General features: G+C 50.9%; 1 protein-coding gene across 34 annotated transcripts in view; it reads left to right on the forward strand.

Annotated features, from left to right (window-relative positions):
• Positions 1-25,625, forward strand: part of CRACR2A (calcium release activated channel regulator 2A) — a 176,244-nt gene that overhangs the window by 83,139 nt on the left and 67,480 nt on the right. For all 34 annotated transcript variants that reach the window (XR_014845478.1, XR_014845465.1, XR_014845468.1 and 31 more), the window contains 4 exons: positions 7,965-8,215; positions 17,730-17,841; positions 18,832-19,015; positions 23,216-23,362. Coding sequence is in view for 9 of the 34 variants with exons in the window: in XM_085025159.1 (XP_084881285.1) it covers positions 7,965-8,215; positions 17,730-17,841; positions 18,832-19,015; positions 23,216-23,362 (694 nt within the window). In the remaining 25 variants the exon portion in view is untranslated. The remainder of the gene's footprint in view (positions 1-7,964; positions 8,216-17,729; positions 17,842-18,831; positions 19,016-23,215; positions 23,363-25,625) is intronic.

Here is a 25,625-nt window from a genome sequence, read left to right on the forward strand (position 1 = left end):
CTCATGCTGAGGCTGTGTTTGGCTTTGATATGCTCATCAGCAAGGAAATATTGGAAAGCTAATCACAATAGGACTTAGCTCTTATAAAATACCTTTTATCTTCAAAGTGGCTTACAACCACTAATTATGAGAGGAATTAGGGTGAACAGCAACCATCTCACGGAGACCCCAAAACGTTATTGAGGCCTTTCATGTCGCTTATAACAGAGCAAGAGAAGTGTGAACGGGTATGTTGAATAACAGTGGTGTGGTCCTGGGAGAGACCGCTGTCTCCCTTGAGGTCAGACCAGGAAACTGGACCTAATTCGAGGAAAAAGGAGCTGGGATACAGCAGTTGCATAAGCCACGGCATGCAGAGTGACGAGTTATCCTCTCAAAAGTGCATCCGTGCACCTGCCTTCTCGGGGGGCTGGTGGGGCATGTGGCCTTCCTGGTGGCCTGGGGAAGCAGCAGCAGATACATTAATGGCCTGTTGGATGGGGGAGATTACATATCTGAAGCCAAAGGGTCCTGGAGCCACACCCCAGCGTGGACAGCACACAGCAGGCAGGACCTGGCAACCGTCTTGTCTACTGGGGAAGAGTGAGGTTACTGTTATGGGGGGGGTGGACACAGGTTGGCTCATCGCTGCTGAGGAAAAGCAGCAGAGGAATCAGTCCCTCCCCACGCCTTTGATAAACATCGTAGGGGAGACATTCTGAGCTAAAGGCTAGAGCAGTCACTGCTGGGCAAGTAGGAAGGCGTTCACTGGGACTAGGCTGTATGATTAAGAGGGAAGGTCAGGCACAGGAGTAGGTGTGGTGGGGCAGGCACTGGCTCAGCAGAGAACATGCAGAGAGCACGCCAACTGCCACCATGGGCGGTCTGACCATACACGCCCACACGTCTGACGAGCCAGTTATAAATTCTTAGCTTCCCACAGCCCCCTGCTCTCAGGTTCAAAAACCCTCTAGGAGAGCTCTCAGACCTCAGGAAAAGTATCTTCCTTCCACCACCAGTTTGTTATAACGGATACAGCCAGTGGGGGTGTGGGGGGGAAGATAGCGGGAAGTAAGAGATGCCCAGGGCAAGGGAAGGCGGGGTGTGGCATGGGTGGGGCACCCCAGGGTTCTCCAACCCAGATGCCCCCTGAATCCTACCTGCTGGGGCTTCCTACGGAGGCTTCATTACACGGGCAGGCAATCATTGGATTTTTGTGACTAACTCAATCTCCAGCCCATCTTTCCTTCATGGAGGTGGGGGGTGAGGCTGAAAACCCCAACCTGTTGTGGACCGCAAAACGTCACCTGCCATTTTAGTAAACATCAATCTCAAGCCATCAGCCACAGCAGCCACCACTGAGGGGATTCAGGATGGAGAAAAACAGGAGGGATTGACAGTTAAGATGCACATCAAAGGAATAAGCCCCCCCCCTCGATTTCTTCTTTTTTGGCCACCTCATGGCGTCTTGAGATCCCTGGCCAGGGATCAGATCTGAGCCACAGCTGCCACCTACGCTGCAGCAGCGCTGCTGAATCCTTAACACATTGTGCCAGGCTGCATCCCAGTGCTCCAGAGCCGATCCTCTTGTGCCACAGTGGGAATGCCTTCAAAGGAATAATTTCAGTGAGCCCAGACTCTTGCAGGAACTCCCAGAGAGAGATTTCTTGTTGGTCCTCAAATACCCCTCCCAGCCCTCACTCTCCAAGGCCGGTTAGGAAGCCAAGACACACTTAGTGAGCCCATGGTTTATGCAAGTACCAGACTGAGAATTTGTTCATTTAAGTGATCAAATATTGGAATTCCTGTACTAGTATCCTCACGGACTGGTTTCCATGAGGACGCAGGTTCGACGACCCATTAAGGATCCGGTGTTAAGGATCTGGCGTTGCCACAAGCTTTGGCATAGTTTGCAGAGACAGCTTGGATCTGGTGTTGCTGGCAGCTGCAGCTCTGATTCCACCCCTAGCCCGGGAACTTCCACATGCCACAGGTGTGGCCCTAAAAAGAAAAGAAAAAAAAAAAGTTTAAACGATCAAATATCAATTTCATACTTACTAAGATTTACTGATAAGTCTTTCACCTTGGTGGAAGAAATAAGACACACCATAAGCTCTTAAAAATCTAGCCAAATGGACCAAGCATCCTAATGCTTATAAAGCATGAAAGAGTACGTACTCAAGGGACAGAGGCCAAAACAGTCTAGGCGGGTGATCAGGGAGGACTTCTCGGAGGAGGTGGTGTTGGAGCTGGGCCCAGAAGGCGTGTACAATGCAGAGGGTTGGAACAGCCTGCGGTGCGATCTTACAGAAGGGAGAAGGGACGAAAAAGTGCTCTTCGTTGAGTCCTAGAAAACAAACATATCCCCAGTGTGCTTCTGGTTTCCTGTCTTACTCTCCGTGGTGGTGATCTGGAGCCTCAGCTCTCCTTGATAACCCTGGACAAGTTGCTTAACCTCTCAGAGCCTGAGAGTCTCAATAATAAAAGATGCAAAAGACAGCCAGTCCTGACCGCCTCACAGGATCGCTATGGAAATGAGAGGATAGAAGTGAAAATTTTTAAACTGCAAAGTATAATTAGCACCCTTACGAGTTTATCTTTCATTATTTTATCACCTCCCAAAGAGTCCTCTTATTCTCAGAATTTCGAACTAAAAAGAATAATACTGAAAATGCTTTAGAAATGATTGTAAGAGCTAACATTTACCAGTCGCTTACTGTGTGCCAGGCATAGTTTCCAAGTGTTTTATGTGTTTTTAAGTTGTCCTGTCCTCACAGGAAGTAGGAACTGTCATCCGCATTGCCAGGTGGGGGAGCGGAGGGCTGGGGTCTGTCTGCTTGGCCTGTGGGTGGCCCAGAGCCATGTTGCGGTGCTGTCAGTGCCCGGTCCACGTCACCCTGGGGATGGGGGGGCTCACCATTTCCTTGTCTTCTGGCATCTTCCGTATGCACTGCAGGAGATTCGAGGGAGATCTGGGTGACTTTCAAGTCTGCCTCAGATGTGGTGGGGAGCGAAAACCAGCCACTCCATCCCCACAGAGCCCAGAATGAGGAGGAAGTAGGCTCAGAGCCTTCAGAAAGGATTGGTCCACGAATGTTCTGATTGCAGCAGTTACTAAACTGTGAATTACTTTGGAAGCCTGGGAAGTGTTCCTGGAAATATTTGTGGGCTGGATAATTTCCTTCTGCGTATACAGGCTTTTATGGAACCATTCCGGAGGGAGAACAGCGGTCTGCCAGCTCCGCTCAGGATGGGCAGGTAACGGTGATGGCCTTTGCCGTCTGCCTTTGGAACCCATCCCACCATTTCCCCTGTTATGGGTGTACTGACTGGTGGCTTAAAAAACATTTGAAACACAAAGCTGTGTCCAGCCCTGAGCCCAGAGCATCACTGGGCTCCATCCAAATGTGAGACAGCCGAGCCCATCACTGTGCTTCTGTTTTATTTTGAAATGAAAGTAGAAGCACTTCTGTTGTTTTGTCTTCCATTCCCCTTGGAAACCTCATGGATGCTGTGCAAGGATTGCCAACCAAGCCAGAGGAGAAAGAAGGGGACCGGTTTGCCGGCCGGGCCTTGCCCTGCATCCTTACTTTCAAAGTTCTTTTAGCTCCTGAGGGTTTTCACAGGGAAATTGCTTGCTTTTCAGCCATCTCCTTCCTGCCAGAATGGAACGTGAAAGGAAGAACCAGGATCCTGTGGGATAAACACAACAGGCAGGGCTAGATTTGCAAGTCCTAGGGAATATGAGACGGGTCTGGCTGGATCTATCTTCCTTCCCTCTTTTCTTTCTTTTCTTCCTTCCTTCCTTCCTTTCTTCTTTCTTTTCAAAATAGATCTATTGAGCTATTGACATAGAATCAACTGAACATATTTAAAATGAGTAATTTGATGTTTTGATGTATATTTGTATATACACGTATACATATGCATGTGTGTCTGAATGCGTGTATATGTACGTCTCCAGAAAACCATCACCACAATTAAGATCTCAAACATTATTCACACCCCCAAAAGTTTCCTCTTGCCCATTTTTTATCCAACCTTTTTTATTTTTTATTAAAGCATAGTTGATTTGCAATGTTGTGCCAGTTCCCACTGTTCAGCAAAATGACCCAGTCTCACACACACACACACACACATTCCCTTTCTTCTATTATCTTCCCTCATGTTCTATCCCAAGAGACTGGGTAGAGTTCCCTGTGCTACACAGCAGGACCTCATTGCTTATCCACTCCAAATGCAATGGTTTGCATCTACTAACCCCAAACTCCCCATCCATCCCACTCCCTCCCCATCCCCCTTGGCAACCACAAGTCTGTTCTCCATGCCCGTGAGTCTGTTTTTGCTCTGTAGATAGGTTCATTTATGCCGTATTTTAGATTCTACATATTAGTGATCTCCTATGGTATTCGTCCTTCTCTTTCTGACTTATTTCACTTCGTATGAGCATCTCTAGTTGCATCCAGGTTGGTGCCAATGCCCTCTGGCCCATTTGTAGTCCCTTCTTTTCACCCTTCCCCACCCTCCCCTATCTCTTTCCTGTCACTATAGCCTTCTTTGTCTACAATTTTGTATAAATGGAATCAAATAGGATGTACTCTCTTTGTCCAGCTTTCGTGCACGTGATTACTTTGAGTTTCATGCAGTTTGTCACTTGGTCCATAGTTCCTTCCTTTCAAAGCAGAGTCGCATCTCAGTGTGCGTTTACACCACAGTCTTACCTGTTCACCTGCTGATGAACATGTGGGCTGTCTTTGGCTGCTGCAAATAAAGTTTCTATGAAGCTGCATGGAGACGTCTTTGTATGGACATATGCATTTGTTCTCTTGGGCAAATACTTAGGAGTGAGATGGCTGGAAAGGATGGTAAAAGTTTATTTGGCTTTTTTAGGGAAACACAAGGTATTTTCTGAAGGGGCTGTAGATTTTGTGTACATTCCCAAGCAGCATATGCGTGTCTTCACATCCTTGCCAAGACTTGGTCAGTCTTTTTCATTTCAACCATTCTCACAACAGTATGGTGGCATTTCATTGTGGTTTTAAATTGTGTTTCCCTTATGACTGATAATGTTGAACATTTTCATGTAGCTATTTGATATCCATATATCTCATTTGGTGAAATGCCTGTAAAACGTTTGTCCATTAAAAATTTTTAACTGTTTATTTTCTTATTAATGAGTTCTGAGAGCTCTTTATTCACTTTGGACCAAAATCCAGATATATGACTTGCAAATATGTTTTCTCTGTAGCTTAAATGGTATCTTTCAAAGAGCAGAAATTTTAGATTTTGATGAAGTGAGTTGATCAAGTTTTTTTTTTTTTTAATGGATTATGCTATTGCTATTGTACTGAGAAATATTTGACTAAGCCAAGGTCACAAAGATGTTTTCTTCTCAAAATTTATAATTTTAGATCTTCCATTTAGGTGTATGATCTGTTGTGAGTAGATTTTTGTACCTGGTATAAGGTATGAACTGAAATTTCTTTTTTGCCAATGGATATCCAGTTATTCCAGTAGCATTTGCTGGAAGGATTATCCTTCCTGTGCTGGATTGCCTGTGTATCTTCGTCAAAAATCAGTTCCGTATATGAGCCTATTTCTGGATTCTCTATTCTATATTCTGTTTCATTTATCTATTTTTCTGTCTTTATGCCAATACCACACTGGCTTGATTACTGTAGCCTTATAATGTCTTGAAATCAAGTCCTGTTTGCCTTCTAATTTTGTTTTTCTTTTAAAACATGGTTTTGGCTATTCTAGGTCCTTTGCTTTTTCATATGAATTTTAGATCAGCGTGTTAAAAATCTGCTGGGATTTTGATTGGGATTGAGATGAATCTATAAGAGAATTTAAGGAGAAATGACATCTTAATAGGATTGAGTGTTCCAGTCCATGAACATGCATATCTCTCCACTTATTTCGGTCTTCTTTTAATTTCTCTCATCAGCATTTTCTAGCTCTCGGTGTATAAGGATTACCCATTTTTTGTCAGGTAGATCCTTAGGTATTTCATATTTTTGATGCTACTATAAATGATATTTTTATTTCAATTTTAACTTTTTGTGGCTGGTATACAGAAATACAACAGATTTTTATCAAGAGCCTCCCTCCACTCGCCCTCATCCTGGCCCTGCTGAAGAATCTCCATTGCCTGATGTCCAGTGTCTTAAAAACCATTTAGAAGTATGTATCTTATCCAGATTTTTAGTTATTTCAGCAGGGAAGATGAATTCAGTTCCTGTTATTCCATGGTTTTCTGGAAAAAGTCCCGACTTATTCTTTTTTTGATTTTTAGGGCCACAGGTGCAGCATATGGAAGTTTCCAGGCTAGAGGTTGAATCAGAGCTGCAGCCGCTGGCCTACACCACAGCCATAAGCAACGCCAGATCCTTAACCCACTGAGCAAGGCCAGGGATTGGATCTGAATCCTCATGGATACTAGTCAGGTTTGTTACTGCTGAGCCACAAGAGAAACTCCTGGACTTATTCTTCTTCTTCTTTTTTTTTTTTTTTTTTTTTCTTTTTAGGACCGCACCCACAGCATATGGAGGTTCCCAGGCTAGGGGTCAAATCGGAGTTGTAGTTGCTTGCCTACCCCACAGCCACAGCAACATCAGATCCGAGCTGCATCTACGACCTATACCACAACTCAAGGCAATGCCGGCTTCTTAACCCACTGAGCGAGGCCAGGGATTGATCTCCCATGGTTCCTAGTTGGATTCGTTTCTGCTGCACCATGACGGGAACTCCTGGGCTTATTCTTTGTGAGATGAAAAAATCCCACCTAGAGAACTATCTGACTGAAATGCAAATGCTTTCAGGCCTCCCTGCAAAGGAAAAGCATTTACAAAAGATCGGTCTTCCTTCCTTTACCAGTCCATGAGCACTCACCATGTACCTTATTCTGAGCTGGGAACTGGGGTTAAAATCAAGCAAGACATGGTCCCTGTCTGCCAGCACTCAGAGCTGGCTCCTTTAGAACCATGAGATTGCCTCTTTCATGCCAGGGGTGGAACGTGGGCCAGGAAAGCAGGGAGCCAGAGAAAACCAGACTTGGAATGGAGAGATCTGGCTTACTCATCCCCAGAGTGGCTTCAGAGCTCTCTTAAGCTTGCATAGCTGGTCAGTACTAGTTCCTGCTGTGCGGTCTGTTTTGAGGGACCCAGAGGAGGGACCTAAGCCAAAGCACCTTCCTCCATTCGGTCGGCAGGATTGAAATCTCACCATTAGAAGCTCGATCCCGAAGGGCAGGGGCCACGCTGCATTTGTGTGTGCCTAGCTCAGTGTCAGCTCAACAGACGGCCGTCAAGAGATGAGGATGAATGAATGAATGAAAGCTGTGCCTCTGGGAAGTGACTGAGGTTATTATCAGCTGGGGATGAAGAGACTGAGCAAGACCACAGGTGGGACCCACGACAGGAAGGCAGTGTAGTGTAGATTGGGAGGTCCCTACCTTTGCTAGACCTTGATCCCATTCCCTCACCTCCCCTAAACTCGGTTTCCTCATCTGTACTTACCTCTGCGGGGGTGTCAGGTTCCAGGAAGGTGGAGGACGTCAGGGGCCTGGCAAGAGAAAACACGTAAGGAAAGACTATTGACCGGGAGGGCTGAGTGGGGGCCGGGTAGGTGCCACTAGATGCCAGAGACCTTGACACCATCCTGGCAGGAGCAGGGAGACTGTAAGCCATTCTGCCCAGGTCGTGCATCACAGTTGGTGGGATACCTGCCTCCAGGTGAACACTCGAGAAATGGTGGCTGGTCTGTTGGGATCTGCATTGTTGTTGATTAAATGGGGAGAATGCCTCTGGCCTCCTCCTTTCAATCTGGAAATGTCTGCTTTCTTTCCATCTTCTCACTGATGGACCAGCTGATCTATGAAGGGTCACAGCACATTTCCCTTTGTCCCCATCCCCTGTCATCCTTTTCCAGCCTCCCTCCATCCCCACTGCACCCACTCTTCTCTCTCTTTCATCTTCCACGTTCAGGTCGTGTAACGACTGGAAGCAACGGACAGATCTGCATGGCCACCCCCGACAGGAGAGTGCTCCACAGACCCCAGGGACCCGGCCGGGGGTCCCGGGGGAGTGGGCTTTCCCCAGGCTCCCTGGATGACCTGCCACAGGAGGAGACCCAGGAGCTGGCCCCAGCAGAGCTGGCCATGCTGAGGAAGGCACAGGAGTTCTTCCAGACCTGCGACGCTGGGGGCAAGGGCTTCATCGCCAGGAGCGACATGCAGGTAAGCGACCTGCTCTCCCTCTCCAGGCTTGGGACCTGCCTGGGGTGAAATCTTTAACAGAAAAGAGGCTGTCTATGCCGTCCTGGAAGGAGGAGTCAGCCAAACTCCTCTGGGAGCTGGATCTCCTGGGTTCATCCCTTTCGGGCCTTTACTTGCTGTCAGACTCCAGGGCTGTCTTCTCTGTCTGATGTCTGACGCCGTCACTCCCCGGGAGGGTGGGAAAGGGTGATGGCAACATAAATGACTTCCATGAAACATGGACAAGAACCTTCTGGAACAAAGGTGGGAGGCACTGACTTGTAGCTTTACAACACAGCTCCGAGCCATGCCCAGGCTGTGCCCCCCAGGAGCCACGGCTCTCAGCTCTGTTGCAGAGTGACTGAAGCCCCCTTGGGTCTGCTCGCCTGTGCAGCAAAGCCAATCTAGGACGCGGGGATGTGCGGGGTTTATTGCAGGGCCCAACGGAGGGCAGGATGGCTACTGCTCAAAACACCTGAACTCCCTGATGGGTTTCAGGAGAATTTTTAAAGGCCAGGTGAGGGAGGGGATGTCCCTGGGTGTGTGGTCAGCTCATGCACGATTCCCTGATTGGCTGATGGTGGGGTACCCAGGCAAGTCCTGAGCAGGTAGCATTTTCCCTTTGGGGGTTTTAGCATCTGTAAAACAACTCCGGAAATGGGCATCAGATACCATTATCTGATACTTCGGAGAGGACCTACAGCAGAGGATGCAGGAGGGTCTGCCCCCCACCCCCACCCCTTGGGAGGGCCCTGGAGGAGGGTCCTCTCGGTTACAGCAGCACAGGCAGTGTGAAAACAGGGGAGCGTGGCCCCGTCGCAAACAGTTGTCTTTACCGACACTGACTTTGACATTGAATGTCGTGTCACCACATCTTCATCTTTTGAGATTCTTTTCAACCACTGAAACATATAAAGGCCGTTCAGAGCTGGCTGGCTCTATGAAAACAGGCACTGGGTCGGATTTGCAGCGTGGGGATGTGGTTGGCCCGGCCCCGGTCTGGTGCCTCTCGAGTTCTTGCCAGTGTCTCTCTTGAGTGTCTCATGCTGCAGCCATGATTTCACCCTACAAGAGTGAGGGAGGCATGGCTCCCCTGGAGTCTGTGACAGCATCTGCCCCCCACCCCCAGCCCTCCCCTCTGTCAAGGGCATTTGGAGGGCACACAGCCGTGCTCAGAGGAGGAAGACCTGAGATGGTCAGGCTTCCTTTTTCAGCCTGGTTTTTCAGAGTACACTAAAGTGGGCAATGAAATGCATGCCCTCATGAGTATCTGTCTCCCCTCTGCTTGCTCTGCGGCCCAGAGACCTGATGACTGGGTCTTTCGCTCCCAGCCCCAAGGGGTGGGCTGTTTGGGCTTCTTCCAGGCTCTTCCCTGTCCAGTAGCTGCTGCACAAACTGAGGGGAAAGATGTGGGAACAGAGGCAGCTGAGCCCACGAGTGAGCCTGGGCCTCTCTGGTTTTCAGTGACTGACCACCCCCCGCCCCCGCCGATAAATTTCTGTCACTGGAACTCGTTCCTGATGTCACCCCATGTGGAGGGCCAGCCTCAGTGTGCCTGGAGGAAACCTTGGACAAACCCCAGCCTGGAGTTCATTGTGGTCATTCTCTGGCCTGTGGTGGTTGGAGGAGGCGTTCTTGTGTTTTGTCATCTACTTTAGGGCCATACCCATGGCAAATGCAAGTTCCCAGGCTAGGAGTCGAATCAGAGCTGTAGCTGGCGGCCTAAACTACATCCAGAGGAACACAGGATCCCAGCCCCATCTGCGACCCACACCACAGCTCACGGCAACACCGGATCCTTAACCTACTGAGAAAGGCCAGGAATTGAACCTGCATCCTCATGGTTCCTAGTCGGGTTCGTTTCCACTGAGCCACAAGGGGAACTCCATGGAGGAGGTGGTTTTAATGGCATGCTTCCCTTGTGATTCTCTGGAAGGAAAGAAAAGAGAAATCACATCTCTTGAGGGACAGCCCTGGGCCACAGGCACAGTGCAGCTCAGCACTGTCACCACATACGCCCCTGCTAACCTGCACTCCAGCCCCCTCTTTGATGAGCTCTGAATTGAAACTGCAGAGCAGAAACTGGAAAGAAATCATTTGTGTTTAACTTGGGATGAAGCCAGAAACATCAGCCCGTCAGCTATGTCCCTCTCCAGCCTTATCTGCTCCAGCCTTAGTCCTGGTCCAGGCCAGAAAAGGAGGGCACAGACATCCCACCAGCAGGTCCCTGGCATGAATCTCCTCCGGCTGTAGTTTCCTGAAGTCTCTCTGTGCCTATGGACCATGAAGCATTGGAAAGGTGCAGCTCTTCAGGCTGATAGAATGCCATGCAGAGAGAAGAGTGCCCAGAGCGTATTGTCGCAGGGCCGCCTCTGGAGCAGGAGGGGCTGGAAGGAGAGATGGGAAGAGAGGCGCTCTCTGGTAGTCACCCCTGGGTTCTCTGAGGCCCACGTGCCCTTGGTGCTCCTGGCAGGACCAGCCGACATCTGCCTGCTGCTGTCACTCCTGCATGCGTGGCTGCGGTCTGTGGTCGGCCCCTTAGACCTGGTCACCACTGCCCTTTCTCACCTTTCGGGCTCCAGGGCAACATCCTGCTACTGGACAGTGGATGGATGACCCTGACCTGTGTGTGCAGAGTTTCAGAGGGGACCCCAGACTTCACTCCCTGCTCCACCCAGACGCTGTCAACCTAAAAAAGAGTGCAACCTGAAAGTTGAGAGTTAAGTTTTAGCTGGGACAAAATTAGGACTTGGGCCTGGGAGACAGCATCTCAGGAGAAACCGCTCCCAGGAGGGGAGTGGGGAGCTGGGATATAGAGGAGCTTTTTCAACAAAGGGCGGGTAGTAGGAACAAAAGGTTTCGAGAAAACCACATCTCTCAAGTTAAGGAGTTTAGCACATTTCTATGGGAGGACGGGCAAACGTCTGAGCTTACTGGAAACACTCTTTTGATATGCATCTCAGATCTTGGGCCAGTCTTCCTTGTATCTTTCCTGAGTTCCCTCAGGGCTCACAAGCTTACCCTTAGGAGTGGCTGCACTCACAGATGACTGTGACATCTTTTTGTTTTTAAAAAGAATAGCCTGGGCTGCTATATTTCAGACAGCTCTGAAATACTGTCCCAAAGAGGAAAGAGGAAATATCAGGACATTATGTGATAAAGGCAATGGGAGTTTCCCAGAAGGTTGCCGCTGGTCTCGTGAAGGTTACTACTAGTCACAGACATTGGTCATCATGAAGCGTTTTACTGATGTTTCTACATATGAGGAGGTGCAAGAAGTGGGCTCATAAAAATCTCCTAAAAATATCTAAAATATCTAAATAAAATATCTAAAAATATCTAAAATATCTAAAAATATGTTCTTCTGGTTTTCCCAGAGCACAGAGTGCCTCGCTTCTAGTCTCCACCCTGAGCTCTGCTCAGGGGGTGCTGCAGGTTGGCAGCTGTGGTAGCTCATGATTTAATCCATGTAGAGGCAGAGAGAAAGTGCCAAACTCCAGTTCACAAAGCCCTCCATGTGTTCCTTGGAGATCCCCCAGGCAGGAATGGGGTGAAGATTGCTTTGCAGGGAGGGGCCCCCTAGAACAGCAGAGTTGTGGGCTGGAGGGCCCAGGGAGAGTCAGCAGGACACAGAAGGGCCAGGTTGGAGAGGGTGCAGAGAGACCCCTCCAGTTGGGAGATGGATGGACCCAGGATGGGCAGGAGAATCTGAAGACACCTAGAGCCTGATAAACCCCATTTCCCGGATTTTTTTTAGAGGATTATCTACCAGGGCTAAGTACCCGCTCCCAACACTGCCAGGAACCCTCGGCTTAGCCAAACTGTTAAGAACCATCTCGGAGCTGGCCAACCAACCAGACCTGGCCGCCTTCTGCTTCTGTGAGCACTGTGTTATGGGAACACAGCCACGCTCTTTCCTCCACATTTCATCCTCAGCGGCTTCCAAGGGACCTGCAAAGCTGAGACGGAGACCAAATGGTCTGCAGAGTCTCTGATGTGTGCCATCTGGCCCTTCCAGAAGCTGGATGCCTGCTGGTCTAGGTTAACAAGAATTTTGTGGGAAATTGACCTGAGTTTTCATCCTGAACCCGCCATTGACTTTCAATGTGAATTTGTGTAAGTCTCTTAACCCCTCTAAGCCACAGCTCCTCGTCGGTGAATAATTGACAACTACCTCCCAGCCTTAGAAGAGAATTAGGCGAATGTGTTGAGCTGGGACCTGGAAATATTTCCATAAATGCACGCACTGTGTGTGTGTTGAGGGGGATTGTATCCTGAGTCCTAACTCAACCCTAGGGTCCATCACACTGTGATGTTTTTAAATTGTGGTAAAACACACATAACAAAAGTTCCCATCTTCACCATTTTTAAGTGGCTCTTAGGGTGCTTCTCAAGACCTTCACATTGTTGTGCAAACATCACCACCACCCATCTCCGGCACTCTTCCTATTTTGCAAAACTGAAACTCTGTCCCCACCCCCTCCCCCAGCCCCCAGTACCATCATCCATCCCCTTTCCATCTCTGTGGATATGACTCCTCTGGGGGGCCTCAGACAAGTGGGGTCATACAGGATCTGTCCTTTTGTGTCTACCTTGCTTTGCTTAGCAAGCTGTCTTCAGGTTTTCATGTGGGCACACATGTCAGAATTTCTGGAGTTCCCATTGTGGCTCAGCGGTTAATGAACTCGACCAGTATCCATGGGGATGCAGGTTCTGTCCCTGGCCTCACCCAGTGGGTTAAGGATCCATTGTTGCCATGAGCTGTGGTGTAGGTCGCAGACATGGCTCAGATCCTGTGTTGCTGTGGCTGTGGCCGTGGCCGGCAGCTATAGCTGCAATTAGACCCCTAGCCTGGGAACCTCCATATGCCACAGGTGCAGATCTAAAAAAAAAAAAAGAATTTCCTCTCTTTGGGGGGATGGGTGAGATTCCATTGTACCTATTTACCACATTTTGTTTATCCATTTGTCTGTCGATGGGCACCCGGGTTGCATCACACCAGCCACCACGACCATCACCTGCATGTGAATCATGCTGCTAGAAACGGGCAGTACCAATATTCTTTGAGTCCCTGCTTCCAGTTATTTGGGGTGTGCACCCCAAAGTGGGGTTGCTGGATCATATGGAATTTCCATTTTTAATATTTTGAGGAACCCCCGTCCTGTTTCCTCAGCAGCTACACCGTCATCCTGGAATGTCAAGGGCAAGCCATCTGTTCAGCCTCAGGGATCAAGAAGGGGCATTTCTGCAGGAGAAGGCACCTTCCATTTGTGTCCAGTTGGTGCTGCTCTTGTTTGTGCCCCGTCTCAGTGAGTGAGGGTGACTTTGCCTCTTAGAGGACAGCTGGCCATGTCGAGGGACGTGCTTGAGTGAAATGAATGGAGAGGGAGATGCCACGGGCTGCTGCGAAAAACTCCATAAAGCACAGGACAGTTCCTCCCCAACCTCCCTCTCCAGCAAGAAGGCCCCAGCCCAGAATGTCAACAGTGCAGAGGCTGAGAAACCCGTCTACACCCAGCCGTCAGCCCTAACCAAGACGTCAAGGCACGAATCAGGGTAAATCCCACCTCCAGGCCCCCAGTCCCATCCTGCCCTTGATGTTCGCTGTGGCTGAGCACTACTGCAGGGAAGACGGTGGTTGACGCTGAGACAGAGGTCTGACCAGGGCGCTTTGGAAGCCGGAAGGAGGGAGACTTGAATCGGGTTGTACAGGTGGATCTCTTCCAGTTTTCTCCTTAATGAGTGTTACCCTAGATGTGTTCGAAGCTGTGCAACCATTGGCATCAAGGTGCCTAAGACATGCTTTGGGCTGGTGACCAGGAAGCCGGGGTGGGGGTGGGGGGTGGTCTGGCTGGGATGCAGCGGGAGATGGCGTGTTTCCCCGCTCTGGGAACCTGCACCCTGGGCGCTGCTGCTGCAGGACGGTTGCTGGTTCTAGACCCTGGAATCCCCAGTTGATAAGACCTTGCCGAGCATCCCCAGTGGGGCAGTCAGGATCTGGACTGGGTGGGGTCCAGACCAGCACTCCGTGGATGGGGGAGCCCCTGTGCTCACTCGTAACCACTCATTTATTATTCGCTCATTCAACAAGTACCTAAATACTCCCTGTTTGTCAGCATCGGGCCAGATCCTGGGAACCCAATAGTCAGCCGAAATGAACGGGGTCCCTCTTCCCAGAGTTTCCAGGCCACTGAAGGAGCAGACGAATAGCCACTAGTCACATCCATCAGAATGGGAGGTCCAATCCGAGGTGGGATGTATGAACCAGACCAATGCGTTTGGTGGGGGGAATCTGGATCGCTGGCCTACGCTGAGGGCCACAGAGGCATCCTGAGGATGTGATGCCAAGAAACAGGAATTTAGAGTCACCTGGAAGGTGGCAGAGGGAGGCCAGGGTTTAAAGGAGCGGAGAGCTGTAAAGCGCTGGCGGGGCCATGGGGAGGGTGAAGAGGGCGAGCCTGCTTCTCCCACCTCCCCTCTCTCCCTCCTCCCCGTGCAGATGGCAGTGGAAGGGAGGTAGAGTCTACAGGTGAAGCAGGATTCTGGAAGGCTGGCGCAGTGGTGCTGGCCAGGCAGCCTCAGGGTGGCAGGTGTCGGATGGCAATGAGAGAAGGGAATTAAGGAAGGGATGAATGAAGGACTGTTAAATCACAGCAGAAGCCCCGAAGGGAAGATTGCTTCTTTATCCCAGCCTGGCCATCACTTGTGATTTTAGGCAGACCTCAGAGCCTCAGGTTTCCTGCACCGTGCAGTGAAAAATCCCCTCCCCTCCACCTGGCTGGGTTCACTGCGTTAGAGATGTGGACAGCACGAGGTACCCAGGGGACAAGGCCAGGATAAGTCAGTTTTACATGGCCCTGCAGGCCTGGAGAAGAAAGACAAATAAGCGATTATTATGATTAGTAAGACTAAAGGAGGAGTTCCCATCGTGGCGCAGTGGTTAATGAATCCGACTAGGAACCATGAGGTGGCGGGTTTGATCTCTGGCCTTGCTCAGTGGGTTAAGGATCCGGTGTTGCCGTGAGCTGTGGTGTAGGTCGCAGACACGGCTTGGATCTGGCGTTGCTGCGGCTCTGGCGTAGGCCAGTGACTACAGCTCTGATTAGAACCCTAGCCTGGGAACCTCCACATGCCATGGGAGTAGCCCTAGAAAAGGCAAAAAGACCAAAAAAAAAAAAAAAAAAAAAGACTAAAGGATTTTTCAAGTAAGGCCAGTGGAGAGGGGTTAAGGCCTCTGGGAGGTGCAGCTAATTTGCCAGGAGGCAAAGGGTGAGGATGGCTTGCAGGCTATAATATCGCCCTTCCTGTCTTCAGTGGTGGAAGGAAGAGGAAGCCAATTTAAACAGAGACCAGAAAGCATGGGATTTTCATCTTTTTTTTTTTTTTTTTTTTTTTTTTTCCCCCTTTGACTGATCCGTGCAGCAGCTTGATGTGGGAGCTCAGTCCCAGTCAAAAGATCAAACTCAAGCCATAGCGTTGAAAGCACCAGGTCTTAACTACTGGACCACCAGGGAACTCCCTAGGTGTGTGATGAGATTGGGGGAAGGACTTGGGGTCAGAAGAGTTGTTGGATTCAGGAATGGCACCTGACCTAGATTGTCCTGGATGATGCTTACCAGAGGAAGGGCACCCACCCACGTGTGGCAAGTGGAGGGGCCTGCTGCCTGCAACTCCTTCTAGCCCATTTCTGGGTCCACTCCTGGGTCCAAGTTCAGAATCATGTTCAGGCTGAGGGCAGGAGGAGGGAAGAGTTCTTCTGAGGAAGACTGGAATCTTCTTTCCGATGTGGTGCCTTTGGCTTCAAATGGAGCTAATGAACTTCCTGCTTGCAGAACTGACTGCATCCTTGCCCCGAATTCTCCACCTGTGGCTTTGAGCCAGCTGATTTATGGATTGTTGAGAAGCCAGAGATTCTGCTGTTTGCTCAGCAGAGGTACTTCTAGAATCTCTGCACACAGGCTCACTCTCCTTCCTTTGTTTAAAAAAAGAACTCATTCATATTTAATTCAGAGGTTCTAAATGGCTTCCTCATCATCCTGTCTCCCCACCTTTGTAAGGCACCGTTGTCTCCCTTATTGCACGTATCTGCCAAAGTAAACCTTCTGGCTGATCAGCTAGAAAGCTGCCGGAGGATCAAACTCAATGTCTTGTGAGTTATGGGCTTGCACACCTGCCAGCTCCTTTGTACTGTCCAGGTGGGTGTCTACCTTCCTTCCTGTGGCCCAAGTGCATTGCCTTCAGCTGTCAGTCACTTTCACTCAGCAATTTTGTGCACCTGTCCCTGGGGTCACTGGGAGGAATGGGGAGGGTCAGCTGGACTCTAACGAGCTCCCCTGAGGAGGCTCCACTGGGCGATACTGATGATTAGGGTGTGAGAGGGCACCTGCTTCCGGGATGCAAATTAGCCTGGGCCTGAGGCCACTGCGCATCAGGCAGAGGCCAGACAGAAGTGTCCACAGCCCAGCCACTTTGCTCCTGCCCTTCTCTCCCTGTGTGGTCCAGGTCAGCCCAGGACAGGACGCAGGTCCAGTGACCTCACGCATCCTCTCAGCCAGTTCCCCTTGAAGATGCAGATACTCCGGGGAATGAGTTGGGAAGCAGGAGGAGCAGGGCTGGAGCGCAGGCTGGTGTGATGGGTGCAGCTCACGCAGGGGGAAGGACCTTGTCCTGCATCCTCCAGGAGCTCAAGGACCCAAATGTGTGTTCACAGAAACTGCAGCCCTGGGACAGGAGTGGCCTCCATCAGGGAAGGCCTCTGCGAGTGTGACCCACACGTGCATGATGACAGGGGAGGTGGCGTGGCAGAGGGAAGGCTTGGGTAGAGAGGGAAGAGCACTGCGAAATCTGGCTACACCGCTCACATACTGAGTGACCCTGGCGGGGGGTCAGTGGACCTGCTCCCCCATCTCCCAACCTCACTCACTTTCTCTGCCTCCCAATACTCCTTACTGAACGCTTTCTCTGTGCCAGGCATCGTGTCCTATTCTCTACATTCATGATCTCATTAATCTTGACCTGCACCATGTCGGGAAGGTCTGATCCTAAACAGGATTCAGTCCCATTTCAGGTTCTGGTCCTTTGGACTCAGCTGAGTCCAGCTTTGGACTCAGACCTGGGTTTGACCCTGGCACTGTCACTGACTGGGGGACGGATCATTTAACTTCATCTGTAAAATAGGGAAAAGGATGCCCACTTCAAATGATTGCCATCAGAATGAAATGCAAATATATGTCTGTAAGAAATTATACATGAAGAGGGCAATCACATACACATATTTATTTATTTATAAATCACCCGGCAAATTGCCTGGCACTTTAGTAGGCACCGCTAGATGGTGGCTGTCTTAATATTCAGGAGAGGAGAAGGATGGTGAAGCCATCTTCAGAAACTTGCTTCTGGATTTTTTGGGGGGCAGGGAGGCAGAAGGCACTGCCGCCCCCAGGCAGCCTTCCGTGCTGAGCAGTGTTAACCAGCACCCGGTCTGGATTGTTTGCAGAGGCTCCATAAGGAGTTGCCTCTCAGCCTGGAGGACCTGGAGGATGTGTTTGATGCCCTGGATGCCGACGGCAATGGCTTTCTGACCCCAGGGGAGTTCACCACTGGATTCAGTAAGTGCTGATGGAGGCTGGGGCCCCAGGCTATGGGTTGACCTCAAGCTATGTAAGCACCGCCAGCTCTGAGGGTCTGAGTAGCACAAGATTTCCTGCCTCCCAAAGTTTCCAGGTAGTGGGTCATCTGGGCGTCTTTTCTCATGTCCTCCTCCACTACGCACACCCCTGCTCCCTGGGTGCCCATTGCGCTATCACTGCCAGGTCCCCTCCGACTGGAGAGTGGCAAGGAGCCAGCAGAGAAGCTCTGGAAGAAGGCTCAGTATGAGAGGGGCAGCGGAGATGGGATGGGCGGGCTCTGCTTTTCTGCCAAGATGCCCATGGACCACAGAGCAGCTGATGTCCACCAGTCTTCCAGGTTGAAGGGCACCAGCTTTCAGAGGAATTTGTAAAGGGTTTGGATGGACCAGTCATTCTCAAGGTAACAAGGAGGAAAAAGAGCTGAAATCCGTGAACAAGATAAATGAGATATACTCTCAGCTCCCATACTGATCAGCTACTGATTAGAGCAAATACAGGCCAGATAAATCAGCCTCATGCAAGAGGCCAGATACTGCCTTAGAAGTACCTGATGCCTTTCCTGACCTTCAGGAATTTTTCTTGACTTGTAAATGTGCAGCCCAGTGATGCCGGGGGTAGGAGGACTAGGTGATAAGACAGCACCAGCAGTCAGGCTGCTGGAGTGCGAGGGAGGGGCTTGTTTAGAGACGGAATCAATGAAGAGACAGTTCCAAGCCAGAGTCGAAAGGAATGCGAACCACAAAGGTGCTGTGGTCCCTGTCATGCCCCCTGCCTTTCCTGGGTTCTAGCATCTCTGGCAGAATTTCACCAAAGTAGGAAATCCGCCACATGGTACCCAAGGATCTTTGTTAGCGGGGGTCTGCCTGTCTCTTCTCTCAGCTGAAGCTCAGGTGATGCCTGACCACTGAGCAGGCCAAGGTCTCCCCGGGTGAGTTGCCTAACCCCAAGCTGTGCCCGTGCATCTCCCAGGTCACTTCTTCTTCAGCCAGAATAAACCCAGTCAGGACGATGACGCTGAGGAGGCGGCCCAGCTCCAGACAGAGAAGGTGTATCAGTCGAGAGGGGACGAGGACCCTGGTGACATGGATGAAGATGAGGAAGCCCAGTTCCAGAGGCTGATGGACAGGCTCGGAGCCCAAAAGGTTTTGGAAGAGTAAGTGGTGACTGTCATTTGGGACACGGGCCCCAGCCGAGGAGCCACTTCTTCATCCGCCCTGGTCAACCATTAACGCTTACTGAGCGCTCAGTCTGGCCCCGGCTCCTTGCTTCCAGCTTGGCCACTCCCTCCATGCAGCCTGCCCTTGGCCGTGGCCCATCTGCGTGACCTGCCCAGGGCGCCGCCTCTGCTTCTTACATTATTTTCATGGAAAACATGCCTCTCCCCTGCTCTCCAACTTCTTCCTCCCCCCCTGCTCCACGCAATCAGCACAGTCCTAGGCTGGGCCTCGCTCCCTGAGGGGGGCTCACCCATCAGCGGGCTGGGCCAGGCCTTGAGTGTTTTCAGAGAGTTTTGCCTAAGGCTTCCTGTCACCATCAGCTCACCAGCACCTCCACCTCCATTGGGCCCCTGGGGCTGCAGCTCTTGGTAAAGGCCACTTACGTGGATGCATCTGCATGTCGGATCCTGAGCCAAACCACACGGGGTATGGAAGCCAAGGTGGGAAGTGAACCAGTTTTTACCAGTTCATACCTCAGATAGTCAGAAGCTCAGCTGACAATGTTTTTTTCTTTTTTCCTTTTGCTTTTTAGGGCTGCACCTGTAGCACATGGAAGTTCCTGGGCTAGGGATTGAATCAGAGCTGCAGATGCCAGCCTACACCATTGGCACAGCAACTCCAGATCTGAGCTGCACCTGTGACCTATGCTGTAGCTTGCAGCAATGCCAGATCCTTAACCCACTGAGCAACTGAACCCAAATTCTCATGGGCACTATGTCAGGGTCTTAACCTGCTGAGCCACAGTGGGAACCTCTCAGCTGACAATTTTAGATGGCTGCAATTTCAAACAAAACACAATACCCCTATTGATTGATTGATTGATTGCAAAAAGTGTTTGGGCTAGAGAGAGACACATAGATTTAAGCCCAGACACTTAAAATGAAATAGAGTGATGCTGTAGCTGGCAGAAACGAGACAGTGGCCTGAAAAACATGAAGGAACTTCTACCCACGTTCCCATCACCTTTTGCCTTTTCGTGTTGGGGTCTCCAGGTCTTGGGTTGGGTGTGTGTTTCCTGAGGAGTGGAGAGTGGAGCTGCCCTGATTATTGGAGGTGATGTGTCTGGAGCTCAGGAAGAAGAGAGACTGGGGAGCTGCTAGGGGGGCGATAAAGAAGAAGCAGGAGAGAGGGGCGTTTATACCATGCACAGAGCAAGAAAGTATGTATAACTCCAAGAACCTTTAAGGTTGTGCCCAAGCTGAGAAAGGCTGGTGAGAGCCTGTGCAGCCCAGAAGGGACAGCTGACCTGGCTGCTCCAAGAACAAGGCCATGGCACAGGGCCCAGGCCAGCAACACCGTGAAGCCTCCTCCTGGGGGACGGGGCAGGAGAGGGCGGTGTGGGCAAGCCAAAGGACTGTCACAAAAGAGAAGTACTCCTCCACCGGCCCATCACATCTGGGGCAGCCGCCTTCCAGGCAGGACTCTCACATCAGAGTTCATCTTTGTCAAAGACCTGCGCACCACACAGCTGGCCTGCAGATGAGAAGTCTCCGAGAGCTGCCTACAAAAGCCTGACCCACAGATGGTGGTGCCCAGCCCTTGCCATTGTCACCGAGGTTAAACAAGAAGGGAGTGGGCTTATGCTGCAGCGTGCGGGAAATAGTCCACCCACAGGACCGTGGCGGAGGGGATGGAGGAGCCTGTGAAGACTTCGGAGGTCTTTAAGGATTTCACCGACCAAGATGGTTTGTGTTGTTCTGGAAGCAGGGAGACGGATAGACTGACCTCCCAGAAGCCCTTTTTGCCCTGCACCCCTAAATCCTTCCACGAGGAGTGGCCTTGGCATGGTCCCCAAGTGCTACACTCCCAGCTTTTCTTGCTGCTCCGATGGGCTGAGTGATTTGGCAGCTATAGGCCTTGGTTTATGTTTTGTACAGGGTTAAAAGACTTGTCCCTTCTCCAGAAATCTCAAGGGAGATGATGTGGCCTTGACTAGGTGTTTCAGAGAGGTTTGGAAGAGCATCAGGTGGGTCTGCACATCCCACTGGAGGCTCCAGCCCGATTGGCTTCTGCCAGGCTCCAACGGGAACCTAGGAGATGGGAACAGACTAGGGCCAGCGAGGTAGATCTTGATTTTATGATGCATTTACTTCTTGATGGGGCAAGCTGCCGCAGTGATGGGAGGTCAGGGTTGTATCTACCTGAGACCCTTTTATCTCTGAATTCTTTGTTCCATCGCCATTGTTTCTGTGGTGCAGTAGAGCAGATGGCCACATGTTCTGTGTGGAGAAAATGGAACTCACTCTGGAAAACAGAGAGGCTCTCTATCTCCCCTTCTTTTGTTTCCCAGATCTCTCATATCATCCAGTTGAGTGCTAGATTTTCAACAAATAATAAATACTTGTTGGGTGGATGGGTGGGTAGAAGGATAGCTGGATGGGTGGCTGGGAGGATGGATGGGTGGATAAATGGATTGGTGGATGGATGGATGGATAAGTAGATAGATGGATGAATGGGTGGGTGGATGGGTGAACAGATGGATAAACGGGGGTGGCTGGGTGGATGGATTAATGAATGAGTGGATGGGTAGATGAATGGATGGGTGGAGAGATGGATGGAGAGGTGGATGGATGTATTAATGGGTGGGTGGGTGGATGGGTGGATAGAAGTGTGGATGACTGGGTGGGTGGATTAATGGGTGGGTGGATAGGTGAATAAATGGATGAGTGGATGGATGGATGAATGAGTGGGTGGATGGGGGGTAGATAGATAAATGGGTGGCTGGGTGGATGGATGGATTAATGGATGAGTGGATGGGTAGATGAATGGATGGGTAGATAGAGGGATGGAGAGGTAATGTATGGATGGATTAATGGGTAGGTGGGCAGATGGATGGAGAGGTGGATGGATAGATGAATGGGTGGGTGGGTGGATGGATGTGAATGGATGGTTGGTCCAGATGAGTTCATGGATGTTTGGATAGATTGGAACGAGGGAAGGTAAGAGGGAGGGAGGGATGTTTGGACAGATGGTCGGACAACTGATGGAGGTAGGTTCATTCCTCAGTGGGCCTCTTCTCTGTTGGGTACAGAGAGTAATATCTATGCCCCAGACACACTGCTAACATGGCACTATCAGGTATCATTTTTCAGCAAAATTCCTCCAATATAGTTCTTGTTACACAGGCACAAAGGATTTTAGTCTTTATCCTGAGGATCCCTGGTGGTGGCTACCTTCAGATCATAGTAGATTTAGAATTTAATAGAGTGTAAATCAGGTGGCTCTCTGGCTCAGCTTGAGCACTGACAGTAGATTATTAAGTTTCTCCAGAGGGAGAGCAAGGTCCATGATGTGTCCCCAACCCCGTCCCTCCCCTCCCTGATCCACATGACCCCGAGTGTCTCCTCTGCTGAGCGTGCCCGCACGAGCCCCGCAGAGCCCTCTGTGTCTGTGTCTCTGCTGGCCCCCGACCCTCCGTCCTCTGCATTGGTCTTTCCGTGTGCGCACACACATCTGCCAGACCTGCTCCTTCCCTTCCTCTCGCCTGTCAGTCACGCCTGCAGCCTCCAGGCCCCAGTGGGGTGCTGCAATCTTCCCTTCTACTCCCTGCGGTGACAATTGCTTTCTGCCATCCATCAGATGGCACATCGTTCCCTCTCAGCTGTGGGGACTATCCTTCCTGGGGCAACAGGCTCTCTCCTTCAGCTCCACAGCGTCTGTCCTCACAAGCACCAGGCCGTCATCCTCCCGCTTGCTCCTGGTGTTCAGAGATGCTCCTGGCCCACGGCTGTGGGTGCTCGGAACCACTAGCTGGTCCAGGGAGATGGAACAGAACAGGCAAATGTGGCCCTTAAGGAAACCAGCACAGGACCAGACAGGCCCAAGTTTGACTCCTGGCTCCATCACTTGCCTGCTAAGTGATCTGAGACCGTTCGCTCATCTCTTCCGTTCACTGCATCCTCACCATAAACGGGGGTGATAGATGCACCTGCCCCAGGTTCGTGGAGAGCAAATGAGCAAGGATGTGTAAAGCAGGCAGCAGGCAGCAGGCATCTGGTAAGGGGCAGCCGCTGCTGTCACCACACTGACGGCCATGACAGTGATGTTCTGGCTGTAGGGTCACACCTGGGGCCTCTGTGTGTCCCATCAAGCCTCGTTTCCACGCTCCCACATTCATGCTCATTCTTCTCTCACAGTGAAAGTGACGTCAAGCAGCTCTGGCTGCAGCTGAAGAAGGATGAACCTCACTTGCTGTCCAACTTTGAGGATTTCCTGACCAGAATCTTCTTGCAGCTCCAAGAAGCCCATGAAGAGAAGAACGAGCTGGAGTGCGCCCTTAAAAAGTGGGTACCAGTCTCAGATGCATGAAAACCAGAAATGCCTCTTCTGCCTTATATGCTGTGATGCCAGAGGGGGCCGAGGCCCTGCGACTGTCATCATATGTATATGTTCCTAAGCCCTCGCTCACAGGTACTAGGCTGGGCTCTATCCTAAATACGTAGTCTACACTAGGTCACGTGGACTCTTTATCATTATACACATTGTACAGATGAGGAAACCGAGGCCCTGAATGCGTAACATGCCCCACAACACACAGCAAGTAAGGGGCAGAGCCAGGATTCACAGTGAAATAGCCTGGCACCCAAGACCCATTAGAAACCCCTCAACCTGTCTTGGGGCAGGAAGGCCCCATTCAGAGGTGTAGCAGGAAGATTCTGGGGCAGGGCTGCCAAGGCTCGCAGAGAGGAAGGGTTGATGAGAGGAGTGGTAGGTCAGACAGAGCCAGGTTTGAATCTTGGCTCTGCTACTTCCTGTGTGACTTAGGCCAAGTTACTTAACCTCTCCGAGTGGCAACTTCCTTACCTGTAAGACAGGGATGATAATAGTATCCATCTCATTGACTTGTGAGGATTTGGAAGCATGCTGGCATGTAGTAAGCATTCGATGAACGGTAAAATAGTGCCATTTGTTATTATTTTAAATAAGTACGTGTGTGAGTCTTGGAGGGTGTGTCTGGCCAAGTGGAGAGTTTGAGGTGAAGCATAAGGCTCCTTCACTCTCCCAGACGACACGATGTGGAGCTTTGCTGTCAAAGTCTAGTGCGTGGACCAGCAGCATCAGCATCGGCATCACCTGGCAGCATCCCAGGAATGCAGGGTCTCAGGCCTCGCCCCAGCCCCACCGAATCTGCATTCCAGCTAGCTTGGTGACCTGGTCCTAGCCCCTAGGCTTCTCTGAGCCTTGGTTTTCCCACCTGTAAAATGAGGGGCTGGATTATTTTCTGCCCCTTGCCACCCCTCCTCTCTGAGCCCAGCATCGATCACCCCGAGGAGCCACAGCGAAAGTCAGGTGACCCCTCCAGAGGGGATGGCTTCCTTGTTCCCTAAGGAGGCGAGGGCCCGAATGGCTGCAGTGATGCAGCTCAGGGCCTGAATCTTATCTGCAGGGAGCTCCGCTGCTGGCCTGCACCCTCACAGGGAGAGGCCTGCCCCAGAGCCTCTTAGCCCTTAGTCCATCTCCTAGTGGCCTCCACTGGTATTTTTCTCCCCACTTAATGATGATTTAAAAGTCCTTGAGATGAAAGTCAAAGTCACTCTCGGCTGTATGGGCAAAACTAGCTCAGCCAAGTGTTCTGGCCCTGCAGCCACACCTGCCCCGGTCAGCTGGCAAAGCCAGCTTCCAGCTGGGAGCTCAGGTGGGCTTGGGGGTCCCTCTGGCAGTGCCTTTTCAGGGTGTCCTCCGAGTGCAGAACCAGAGACCTAGGCTGAGCAGAGCCCTGAAGCAGGAGATGGGAGCCACCCAAGCTCCTGCCTGGGCCCTGCTGCTAACCAGCTGTGTAACCCCAGGCAGCTTGCTTCACTTCTCTGAGCATCCGTTTCCTTACTGGCAACATTCAAGAACGGGATTGGGTTTCTCAGACTTTCTGGTCATGACTCACCAGAAGAAATGCACTTGACTTTGCGGCTCCCACACACTCATTTGTGTGAATTACTCAAGATTTTCATGAAATGTGCTCACCCTCATTAGCTGTGACGGCCTCCGAGGGTTTCTGTTAGAGTCATTTGTGTTCTCTTCTCTTCTGTTAAAGAAAGAAAAGAGTTGGTCACATCCTGCTTCCAGGTTGTTCCTGGACCACGTGATCCCTAGAGATCCTTGCAGCTCAAAAGTCAAAGAAGAAACTGGAACCCCCATGGGGTTACAGAATGATTAGGTGGGGGGCTTTCCAAATGGCTCAGGCTGAAGCCAAGGGTTCCCAGGACATCTAGGAGACAAGCTGGGGGTTCAGGTTGTTTGGGGTGAGGGTGCACTCTGGTTGGTGGTGGAGGAGGAAGGAAGGGCTGGGGAATGGTTTGATTCAGGCTGGAGTCAGGGGATCTTGGGGCATCTCCCAGGCTCCTCTACAAGCTGGCTTTTTGGCACAGGGGCTAACATGTCACTGCATCTGGGAAACAAGCACTGTTCCAGAGACGCACCGAGGCTTGACTGCCATGTGCTGCCCTGGGCTGGGCATTGGGGAACAGTTGCGTGCGACCAGTAGCTGGCGTGTCACAGGCACTGACTCAGTGCCAGGTTGAACTAAGCACACACTACACAGAGGCCCATCTT

Source organism: Sus scrofa, chromosome 5, assembly GCF_054392235.1.
Source record: "Sus scrofa isolate SSC_HxYL_T2T_F1_AM1 chromosome 5, Sscrofa_HxYL_maternal_Yorkshire_Landrace_v2.0, whole genome shotgun sequence".
Lineage (NCBI taxonomy): Eukaryota > Metazoa > Chordata > Mammalia > Artiodactyla > Suidae > Sus > Sus scrofa.